Genomic DNA, 12,697 nt, shown 5'->3' with positions numbered 1-12,697 from the left:
GAGTCCTTGGGCCTGGGTCACTGCTGGGATGTGAGATGTGAGTAAAGACCCAAAGATGGAATCCAGATTCCAGCTGAGGCTAAAAGTGTGAGGGTGGGTGATAGCGGCATTCATCAAGGAAGGGAACCCCAAAATAAGCAGGATTGGCAGTAGAGAGGTGAGTATAAACTGAGCAAGCTGAAGCTGAGGTGCCAGAGGGCCTCGGCAAGGGCAGGTCAGCCGCTCCCGTGGGCCTCTGTGGCTCCACCCCTGGGACTCCCGTGAGGATTCCCACTTCCCTACAAAGGCTCACCAAGAGAGCCCTACACACCCAGATTCCTCCCTCCGCCAGCAGCCATTTCTCTTTCTTGGCCTATAGCCACCTCCCTCCTGTCTTCCAGCTCACAGTCCACGCGCCCCTTCTCAGAAGTCTGTACACCTGATCCATAGCCAAGAACACCTGAGAACAGGTAGCTTTACGCCTCCCCCAGATGCCAATCAGGAGGACAGGCTGGATTTCAACATCACTGCTCTCTTTGCATCCTGCACCCAGATGTACCCCTGAGGACTAGATCCAGAGGATTTGTAGATAAAATAGAGAGAGGATGATTACAGGAATCCCAGCTATTTCCCTCAAGAATAAAAAATAAATAAACAAATTCAACTTTTAGATGCCTTCTCTCTGGGAGAGTCTTGCTGGCTCAATTGAAAACCTGGATAAATAACATTGAGAAATGCAGTAATTTCTTTGTGGAAGTTAATATTTTTGATATACAGAGAAAGTTGCAAATGTGGAATTACTTAAATCTGAACCTATCCAAATCTAATAAATATTTAGGTATTTTGGTTAAAAAGTGATTTGTAGTCATCTGTGCCAAACAACAAACACAATTTAAGTTTTTCTTTTGACCTTGCGATCATTATTTATTTGTCCATGTGTCATTTATTGTCTACTGTGTGCCAGGAACTACCACTTCTGACTTCATTCATTTTCCCATTTAGCTGATACCATCCCATTTTGTAGATGTGGAAAGTGAGGCGCCAAGTTTTAATATCTAAGAGGTCATGCACTCACTAGTAAAAGAGCTAGATTTTGAGCCTGGGTCTTTGGACTCTAAGTCCAGTGCTCCTTTAAGTCAATCACAGGTCTCTTTCTTTAATGACATAAAACATTGTATTTTAAGTAATTTTTCAAACTAACAGCAAAACTTCCAAGTGAAGGACCCAGTGAAGGTTCTATATAACCTGTTTTGGTTAGTTTCAGAATTTGCATAATCCACTTATCTCTTAGGTCTCAAAATGCATATAAAGTTAATATGAGAACAAGACTTTGGGTTTTCTTGTATGCCTCATTTGGCAATAAGAAGGTCTGCATAGATCGGTCTGGTCCGTTAGGGTCCAATAATTAGAAATCCGGTAGTCAAACTCAGCTGGAGAGAAGAGGGTCTGACTTCAAAATTGTTTGCTTTTGTTTGTTGTTTTAATGATAGGACTTAGAGAAAGGAACTGGTGATAGTTTTCCTATACCAAAAGCAAGAAATAAGAGAATCTGTTTAGAGAAACAGAAGTAAAAGAGAGGAACCATACAGACACATAGTCACATAGTTCAATGCCAGGCACACATAGTAGGAGTGCAAGAGATGTTAGTTTTGATTTTAAAATACCATGTCAAATGTGAGCAAAGAGGTAGGAGTCTAAAACTAGGAAGTTGTTAGTGAAAAGGCATATAAGTTTTGCACATTCTTCAGGAAATAAAGTATAAGTATATATTTCTTTGAGAAAAGATAAAATATTTATTTGCAAATGCAGAAGTGTAATGAAAAGTGTTCTTAAACTTGGCAAGGATGTAGAGGATCTGGAACTCTCATACACTGCTCAGGGGAATGGAAAATGATACGACTTTGGAAAAAGTTTGGTTGCTTCTTAAAACATTAACATATACCATACAACCCAGCCACTTCATTTCTAAGTATTTTCCAAGAGAAATGAGAGTATATGTCTGTACAAAGACATATGTATATATGAATGTTCATAGCAGCTTTACTCATAATAACCCAAAACTGGAATAACACAAATTCCCATTAACAGATAAGCAGATAAACACATTGTGATGTATCCATTTAATGGACTATATCACAGCAATAAAAAGGGAACAAACTATTGATACATGCAAAAACAAGGATGATTGTCAAAATAGTTATGCCAAGCAAAAGAATCCATATAGAAAAGAGTGTGTACTGTATGATTCCAGTTATGTAGAATTTTAGAAAACAGTGACATAAAGCGTATCAGTGATTGCCTGGTATGGGAGGTGAGGAAGGATTACAAAGAAGCTTTTAGGGGTGATGAATATGTTCATTATCTTGATCATGGTTTGAGAGATGTCATAACAGGACCCCAGGGCAAACAGAGAAGAAATAGAAATAGATTTCTTGACTATCCCATTCAAAGTAACCATGACTTAAGTTAGAGGGGCTGGTCAATAATGTAGCCAAGAAACTACTTATTCTTGACCAGGTTGGTTAACTGACCTGTGACTTAGTTATGTTGCTACATAGAATAGATAACTTTTCCTTTTTCCCTGTCTTCCTGCCTCTCTTAACTTTCCATTTATTTATTTCAAACTTTATACTTCTAAAAAGTATATAAATAAATGAAAATATTTTAAATACTCAAATGCAGTTTTGATATCCTTTCAAATACTAGATCTAGAATGTGTTAGTCTTTACTTTTTGATGGGTCAGTGGTGTTCAGTGGGAAAGTTTTTTAAGGCAGATGGATTTAGATTTGAATGCCAGTTTTGACATTGTGCTTGTCAGTTAATGTCCCAGAACCTCTGTTTCCTCATATGTAACATGGGGATAGCCGTATTTCAAGGGTCATTATTAAGATTAGAAATAACTATCTACCATGGTGTTTAGTAAATCATTTGCCTGCTTCTGTAAACAGTAAATCAAATCTTTGAGATCACATACTTTCTATTTATATTTACTTATGTCAACTTCCTACAGCAGCTGAATACATATCAAAGCCTGTGGGGAGCCTAGAAAAACAGTGTAATTGGCAGATGTAGAACCATGAATTTATCTTTCCAGGCACTTTGGGCTGATATGTTAACTCTGCTTTAATTGTATGTAGTGCACCTGGTGGACATTTGGAACGTCATAGAAGCATTGCGGGAAAATGCTCTGAACAACCTGGACCCAAACATAGAACTCAATGTGGCCCGCTTGGAGGCTGTGCTCTCCACCATTTTTTACCAGCTCAACAAACGGATGCCAACCACTCACCAAATCCACGTGGAGCAGTCCATCAGCCTTCTGCTTAATTTCCTGCTTGCAGCCTTTGATCCGTAAGCTCTCTCTGAATGTCTATTACTCTCTAGATGTTTGGTCTCCCCATCCTCTTGTACTTCTTGGTCTTTTTTAAAAATAATTTTCTAGAATAACCAACTATCTCTATTCCTTGATCAGATGGGTCTGCCAATAAAGACTCCATGTCTTTAAGATAAATTTCAAACACTGTGGAAAACTCTAGAGGTTGAAATAATAACAGAGGAAACTGAGGACAGTTGTATTTTATGTGCTGACCTTTATTTAACTCATCCCATGCTTTAGCTATGGACACTTAAAAGTTTTGTGTGAGAGCCTGCCTGTGGAGGGATTTAATGAAGCATGAAGTGGAAGGATGTTTTAACTCTCTTCTTTGCAAACTGTCTAAGACAGTGTTTCTGAGGTGTTATAAAAGACCCTAGAGCAAACAGGGAAGAAATTGAAAAGAGTTTCTTGACTCTCCTAGTGAAAGTAACCATGACTTGCGTTAAATGCGCTGGTCAATAATGTACCATCATAAAGCAATGTGATGGCATCCATACACCATATTGGAAACTCAGCCTCATTATCTTATAATTTTCCCTCAAAGAGTCAGATTCAGAGCTGGCAGAGTTCTTAAAGAATGTTCATCCAAATCTCTCATTTTACAGATGCAGGGACTGAAGCACAATGAGGTTGTCGCTTGTCCAGTGTCTTGCAGCATGTTAGTGCCAGAGTGGGGACTTAGATATCCAGCTAAGGTTCCTATGCCAACGCATATGTGGCAGCATTCTTAAACATAAAATCTTCCCGGAATTACATTATCAGCCTAAAATTCAGAAGAGTATTTATCAAAGTCCCTAGTCTGCATGTAATATCAACACCTCCACTTTCACCATTTATTATGCTAGTAAAAAGCAAATCCCTAACCTGACATTTTAGCAACCTCATTTTACCACTCTCAAAAGATTTCCCTTAATCTCATTGTCTGGCCAATGCTCAAGACTGTTTTAACTCTGGCAGTGGAGATGTTCCAGCTAATTTTATTATGCCATTCACTTACAAAAGTCACCAGCTGTCACTTTGCAACCTAACGTGGTAATGGAGTTGTTCCTGTCCAGTTTGACCACTGTACATTATTGTTTCCATGGTGGTCATACTTTGAGAAATTCTCAAGTTGAAATAAATAATTTTAAAACAAGCATTCTAGCTCAACAGATTCCTTGCTTAGTCTGTGCAGACTTCAGAACTGCATGTGCTGCTTTGGCCTTATCACTGTGGCAAGCGGGTGGTGGGGCTGGTGGGGAAAGCTGTGATGCCACGTGACAGGTGGTGGAATGGATGTAGGCTGTGGACATCCTATGACATCATTTCCGTCCCCCTAACAGCAAGAGCCTGGCAGCCTTCAGGCAAGTTCTAAACTCTTCAGGAGACTTAGTATGTTTTTTTGGATTGTTTTTGCAACAATAGAAAATGTAAAAAGAAATACAAATTCCTGCTAACTCTTGGATTATTGCTAAAGAAAGGAATCATAAAGAATCAAGACCCATATATACAGAAATAGGACCAGAGTAACAATAAAGAAGAGGGTTTTTATGTAACATATGGACTCAGACTGATAGCATTCAATTTTTCACTTTTGTTTAGATATTTTGGGAAGATGATTTAAAAATAGAGATGTAAATATTCTCTAAATAGCTACCTTTATGTAGCTGAATCCTTTCAAAGTTGATGAATGATACACTTAAGTACTATTCCAAAGTAAGAAGCAGTTCACACCAATGTCCAAAAGAAATGTTTTTTTGTTACCTAATCTTCTTACAGACAGGAAGCCCCCTGACATATACTTTCAAAAATCTAATTATAGTAGTTTATAAGTACATCCACATAGAGACCTCAACCTGCAGATAGTTCTTCTGCTTTCTCTCCTTTGGCATAGCAAATGAGTATAAGCAGTCCTACTGGTTGGTACTCAAAATTTCCTTCTGGTGGCTTTTGGAATTTTCAGTGTGGGATTTAAGCCATTGGGAGATTACCATTAACTGACTATGTAACTTCAAAGTGAATATAACAAGAGAAACTGGAAAAGAAAATGAATGTCTAAGTGAAATCCAGTGTGGAAATCTGATGTCACTTCCAACCAGCATTCCATGACACAGCCGAGTGTTTAAGACAGCCTTCAGAATTTTGGTGGACATAGATGTGCCTCATACTAGTAGATCAGAGATGCGCTGTTGCTGTTATAGAATCACCAAAACATCTGGGGATTCTCTTCCATTTGCTGCATTTTAAGTGAATATGTAAAGAGCAGGGAAAAAGCTCAAATGGAAATGAGAGATGCCTTAAGAACCTGGAATCCAAAGAAGTGATGTTAAAAAAAAAAAAAAAAAAAGGCAACAAAAAGACACTGCAGGGGGCGGGGCAAGATGGCAGACTGGTGAGCTGTATGTTTTAGTTACTCCTCCAGGAAAGTAGGTAAAAAGCCAGGAACTGCGTGGACTGGACACCACAGAGCAATCTGTCTTTGGGCATACTTCATACAACACTCATGAAAACGTGGAACTGCTGAGATCAGCGAAATCTGTAAGTTTTTGCGGCCAGGGGACCCGCGCCCCTCCCTGCCAGGCTCAGTCCCGGGGGAGGAGGGGCTGTCAGCTCCAGGAAGGAGAAGGGAGAATTGCAGTGGCTGCTCTCATCGGAAACTCATTCTACTGATTCAAACTCCAACCATAGATAGACTGAGGCCAGACACCAGAGACTCTGAGAGCAGCCAGCCCAGCAGAGAGGAGACGGGCATAGAAGGAAAACAACACGAGAAGCTCCAAAGTAAAAGCAGAGGATTTTTGGAGTTCTGGTGAACACAGAAAGGGGAAGGGCGGAGATCAGGCCTTGAGGCGCATATGCAAATCCCGAAGCAAGGCTGATCTCTCTGCCCAGGGCACCTTTCCTTAATGGCCCTGGTTGCTTTGTCTATTAGCATTTCAATAACCCATTAGATCTCTGAGGAGGGCCGTTTTTTTTTTTTTTTTTTTTTTTTAAATCCTTTTTGCTTTTTCTAAAACAATTACTCTAAGAAGCTCAATACAGAAAGCTTCAAAGAATTGAAATTTGGGCACGTCAAGTCAAGAGCAGAAATAAGAGAGCTCTGAGACAAAAGGCAATAATCCAGTGGCTGAGAAAATTCACTAAACAACACAACTTCCCAAGAAAAGGGGGGTGTCCGCTCACAGCCACCATCCTGGTGGACAGGAAACACTCCTGCCCATCGCCAGCCCCATAGCCCAGAGCTGCCCCAGACAACCCAGTGTGACGGAAGTGCTTCAAATAACAGGCACACACCACAAAACTGGGCGTGGACATTAGCCTTCCCTGCAACCTCAGCTGAATGTCCCAGAGCTGGGAAGGGGGAGCAGTGTGAATTAACAGAGCCCCATTCAGCCATCATTTGAGCAGACTGGGAGCCTCCCAACACAGCCCAGCAGCCCAGAACTGCCCTGGGGGGACGGCACTCACCTGTGACATAGCACAGTCATCCCTCAACAGAGGACCCGGGGTGCACAGCCTGGAAGAGGGGCCCACTTGCAAGTCTCAGGAGCCATACGCCAATACCAAAGACTTGTGGGTCAGAGGCAGAGACAAACTGTGGCAGGACTGAACTGAAGGATTAGACTATTGCAGTAGCTTTAAAACTCTAGGATCATCAGGGAGATTTGATTGTTAGGGCCACCCCCCCTCCCCGACTGCCCAGAAACACGCCCCACATACAGGGCAGGCAACACCAACTACACACGCAAGCTTGGGACACCAATTGGGCCCCACAAGACTCACTCCCCCACTCACCAAAAAGCAGGGGAGATCTGGCTTGTGGAGAACAGGTGGCTCGTGGACGCCACCTGCTGGTTAGTTAGAGAAAGTGTACTCCACGAAGCTGTAGATCTGATAAATTAGAGATAAGGACTTCAACTGGTCTACAAACCCTAAAAGAACCCTATCAAGGACAGCAAATGCCACGAGGCCAAAAACAACAGAAAATTATAAAGCATATGAAAAAACCAGACGATATGGATAACCCAAGCCCAAGCACCCAAATCAAAAGACCAGAAGAGACACACCTAGAGCAGCTACTCAAAGAACTAAAGATGAACAATGAGACCCTAGTACGGGATATGAAGGAAATCAAGAAGACCCTAGAAGAGCATAAAGAAGACATTGCAAGACTAAATAAAAAAATGGATGATCTTATGGAAATTAAAGAAACTGTTGACCAAATTAAAAAGATTCTGGACACTCATAGTACAAGACTAGAGGAAGTTGAACAACGAATCAGTGACCTGGAAGATGACAGAATGGAAAATGAAAGCATAAAAGAAAGAATGGGGAAAAAAATTGAAAAACTCGAAATGGACCTCAGGGATATGATAGATAATATGAAGCGTCCGAATATAAGACTCATTGGTGTCCCAGAAGGGGAAGAAAAGGGTAAAGGTCTAGGAAGAGTATTCAAAGAAATTGTTGGGGAAAACTTCCCAAATCTTCTAAACAACATAAATACACAAATCATAAATGCTCAGCGAACTCCAAATAGAATAAATCCAAAAAAACCCACTCCGAGACATATACTGATCACACTGTCAAACATAGAAGAGAAGGAGCAAGTTCTGAAAGCAGCAAGAGAAAAGCAATTCACCACATACAAAGGAAACAGCATAAGACTAAGTAGTGACTACTCAGCAGCCACCATGGAGGCGAGAAGGCAATGGCACGATATATTTAAAATTCTGAGAGAGAGGAATTTCCAGCCAAGAATACTTTATCCAGCAAAGCTCTCCTTCAAATTTGAGGGAGAGCTTAAATTTTTCACAGACAAAGAAATGCTGAGAGAATTTGCTAACAAGAGACCTGCCCTACTGGAGATACTAAAGGGAGCCCTACAGACAGAGAAACAAAGACAGGACAGAGAGACTTGGAGAAAGGTTCAGTACTAAAGAGATTCGGTATGGGTACAATAAAGGATATTAATAGAGAGAGGGAAAAATATGGCAAACATAATCCAAAGGATAAGATGGCCGATTCAAGAAATGCCTTCACGGTTTTAACGTTGAATGTAAATGGATTAAACTCCCCAATTAAAAGATATAGATTCGCAGAATGGATCAAAAAAAATGAACCATCAATATGTTGCATACAAGAGACTCATCTTAGACACAGGGACACAAAGAAATTGAAAGTGAAAGGATGGAAAAAAATATTTCATGCAAGCTACAGCCAAAAGAAAGCAGGTGTAGCAATATTAATCTCAGATAAAATAGACTTCAAATGCAGGGATGTTTTGAGAGACAAAGAAGGCCACTACATACTAATAAAAGGGGCAATTCAGCAAGAAGAAATAACAATCGTAAATGTCTATGCACCCAATCAAGGTGCCACAAAATACATGAGAGAAACATTGGCAAAACTAAAGGAAGCAATTGATGTTTCCACAATAATTGTGGGAGACTTCAACACATCACTCTCTCCTATAGATAGATCAACCAGACAGAAGACCAATAAGGAAATTGAAAACCTAAACAATCTGATAAATGAATTAGATTTAACAGACATCTACAGGACATTACATCCCAAATCACCAGGATACACATACTTTTCTAGTGCTCACGGAACTTTCTCCAGAATAGATCATATGCTGGGACATAAAACAAGCCTCAATAAATTTAAAAAGATTGAAATTATTCAAAGCACATTCTCTGACTACAATGGAATACAATTAGAAGTCAATAACCATCAGAGACTTAGAAAATTCACAAATACCTGGAGGTTAAACAACACACTCCTAAACAATCAGTGGGTTAAAGAAGAAATAGCAAGAGAAATTGCTAAATATATAGAGACGAATGAAAATGAGAACACAACATACCAAAACCTATGGGATGCAGCAAAAGCAGTGCTAAGGGGGAAATTTATAGCACTAAACGCATATATTAAAAAGGAAGAAAGAGCCAAAATCAAAGAACTAATGGATCAACTGAAGAAGCTAGAAAATGAACAGCAAACCAATCCTAAACCAAGTAGAAGAAAAGAAATAACAAGGATTAAAGCAGAAATAAATGACATAGAGAACAAAAAACAATAGAAAGGATAAATATCACCAAAAGTTGGTTCTTTGAGAAGATCAACAAGATTGACAAACCCCTAGCTAGACTGACAAAATCAAAAAGAGAGAAGACCCATATAAACAAAATAATGAATGAAAAAGGTGACATAACTGCAGATCCTGAAGAAATTAAAAAAATTATAAGAGGATATTATGAACAACTGTATGGCAACAAACTGGATAATGTAGAAGAAATGGACAATTTCCTGGAAACATATGAACAACCTAGACTGACCAGAGAAGAAATAGAAGACCTCAACCAACCCATCACAAGCAAAGAGATCCAATCAGTCATCAAAAATCTCCCCACAAATAAATGCCCAGGGCCAGATGGCTTCACAGGGGAATTCTACCAAACCTTCCAGAAAGAACTGACACCAATCTTACTCAAACTCTTTCAAAACATTGAAAAAAATGGAACACTACCTAACTCATTTTATGAAGCTAACATCAATCTAATACCAAAACCAGGCAAAGATGCTACAAAAAAGGAAAACTACCGGCCAATCTCCCTAATGAATATAGATGCAAAAATCCTCAACAAAATACTTGCAAATCGAATCCAAAGACACATTAAAAAAATCATACACCATGACCAAGTGGGGTTCATTCCAGGCATGCAAGGATGGTTCAACATCAGAAAAACAATCAATGTATTACAACACATTAAAAACTCGAAAGGGAAAAATCAATTGATCATCTCAATAGATGCTGAAAAAGCATTTGACAAAATCCAACATCCCTTTTTGATAAAAACACTTCAAAAGGTAGGAATTGAAGGAAACTTCCTCAACATGATAAAGAGCATATATGAAAAACCCACAGCCAGCATAGTACTCAATGGTGAGAGACTGAAAGCCTTCCCTCTAAGATCAGGAACAAGACAAGGATGCCCGCTGTCACCACTGTTATTCAACATTGTGCTGGAAGTGCTAGCCAGGGCAATCCGGCAAGACAAAGAAATAAAAGGCATCCAAATTGGAAAAGAAGAAGTAAAACTGTCATTGTTTGCAGATGATATGATCTTATATCTAGAAAACCCTGAGAAATCAACGATACACCTACTAGAGCTAATAAACAAATTTAGCAAAGTAGCGGGATACAAGATTAATGCACATAAGTCAGTAATGTTTCTATATGCTAGAAATGAACAAACTGAAGAGACACTCAAGAAAAAGATACCATTTTCAATAGCAACTAAAAAAATCAAGTACCTAGGAATCAACTTAACCAAAGATGTAAAAGACCTATACAAAGAAAACTACATAACTCTACTAAAAGAAATAGAAGGGGACCTTAAAAGATGGAAAAATATTCCATGTTCATGGATAGGAAGGCTAAATGTCATTAAGATGTCAATTCTACCCAAACTCATCTACAGATTCAATGCAATCCCAATCAAAATTCCAACAACCTACTTTGCAGACTTGGAAAAGCTAGTTATCAAATTTATTTGGAAAGGGAAGATGCCTCGAATTGCTAAAGACACTCTAAAAAAGAAAAACGAAGTGGGAGGACTTACACTCCCTGACTTTGAAGCTTATTATAAAGCCACAGTTGCCAAGACAGCATGGTACTGGCACAAAGATAGACATATAGATCAATGGAATCGAATTGAGAATTCAGAGATAGACCCTCAGATCTATGGCCGACTGATCTTTGATAAGGCCCCCAAAGTCACCGAACTGAGCCATAATGGTCTTTTCAACAAATGGGGCTGGGAGAGTTGGATATCCATATCCAAAAGAATGAAAGAGGACCCCTACCTCACCCCCTACACAAAAATTAACTCAAAATGGACCAAAGATCTCAATATAAAAGAAAGTACCATAAAACTCCTAGAAGATAATGTAGGAAAACATCTTCAAGACCTTGTATTAGGAGGCCACTTCCTAGACTTTACACCCAAAGCACAAGCAACAAAAGAGAAAATAGATAAATGGGAACTCCTCAAGCTTAGAAGTTTCTGCACCTCAAAGGAATTTCTCAAAAAGGTAAAGAGGCAGCCAACTCAATGGGAAAAAATTTTTGGAAACCATGTATCTGACAAAAGACTGATATCTTGCATATACAAAGAAATCCTACAACTCAATGACAATAGTACAGACAGCCCAATTATAAAATGGGCAAAAGATATGAAAAGACAGTTCTCTGAAGAGGAAATACAAATGACCAAGAAACACATGAAAAAATGTTCAGCTTCACTAGCTATTAGAGAGATGCAAATTAAGACCACAATGAGATACCATCTAACACCGGTTAGAATGGCTGCCATTAAACAAACAGGAAACTACAAATGCTGGAGGGGATGTGGAGAAATTGGAACTCTTATTCATTGTTGGTGGGACTGTATAATGGTTCAGCCACTCTGGAAGTCAGTCTGGCAGTTCCTTAGAAAACTAGATATAGAGCTACCATTCGATCCAGCGATTGCACTCCTCGGTATATACCCGGAAGATCGGAAAGCAGTGACACGAACAGATATCTGCACGCCAATGTTCATAGCAGCATTATTCACAATTGCCAAGAGATGGAAACAACCCAAATGTCCTTCAACAGATGAGTGGATAAATAAAATGTGGTATATACACACGATGGAATACTACGCGGCAGTAAGAAGGAACGATCTGGTGAAACATATGACAACATGGATGAACCTTGAAGACATAATGCTGAGCGAAATAAGCCAGGCACAAAAAGAGAAATATTATATGCTACCACTAATGTGAACTTTGAAAAATGTAAAACAAATGGTTTATAATGTAGAATGTAGGGGAACTAGCAGTAGAGGGCAATTAAGGAAGGGGGAACAATAATCCAGGAAGAACAGATAAGCTATTTAACGTTCTGGGGATGCCCAGAAATGACTATGGTCTGTTAATTTCTGATGGTTGTAGTAGGAACAAGTTCACTGAAATGTTGCTATATTATGTAACTTTCTTGGGGTAAAGTAGGAACATGTTGGAAGTTAAGCAGTTATCTTAGGTTAGTTGTCTTTTTCTTACTCCCTTGCTATGGTCTCTTTGAAATGCTTTGTTATTGTATGTTTGTTTTCTTTTTAACTTTTTTTTTCATACAGGTGATTTGAAAAAAGAAGGGAAAGTTAAAAAAAAAAAAAAAAAAAAAAAAAAAAGAATAGAACTTGGGGTTTTACTGTTTTTACTGTTACAGAAGAAGGGAATGTGGTATTTATATATTTCCTTTCTTTTTAATGAATACGATTTTGAGATACATTTTTGTTTGAACAGATTCATTT

At 39.1% G+C, this 12,697-nt stretch overlaps 1 protein-coding gene across 20 annotated transcripts in view; it reads left to right on the top strand.

Moving 5' to 3' along the window:
* The window catches only part of DTNA (dystrobrevin alpha), a 403,763-nt gene that overhangs the window by 296,771 nt on the left and 94,295 nt on the right, over window positions 1–12,697 (top strand). For all 20 annotated transcript variants that reach the window (XM_037805729.1, XM_037805730.1, XM_037805728.1 and 17 more), the window contains one exon: window positions 3,118–3,331. In XM_037805729.1, the coding sequence (XP_037661657.1) occupies window positions 3,118–3,331 (214 nt within the window). The remainder of the gene's footprint in view (window positions 1–3,117; window positions 3,332–12,697) is intronic.

This window comes from Choloepus didactylus, chromosome 16, assembly GCF_015220235.1.
Source record: "Choloepus didactylus isolate mChoDid1 chromosome 16, mChoDid1.pri, whole genome shotgun sequence".
Taxonomy (NCBI): domain Eukaryota; kingdom Metazoa; phylum Chordata; class Mammalia; order Pilosa; family Megalonychidae; genus Choloepus; species Choloepus didactylus.
Note: the sequence above shows the minus strand (reverse complement) of the source record. Positions and strands in the feature narration are given on the sequence as shown.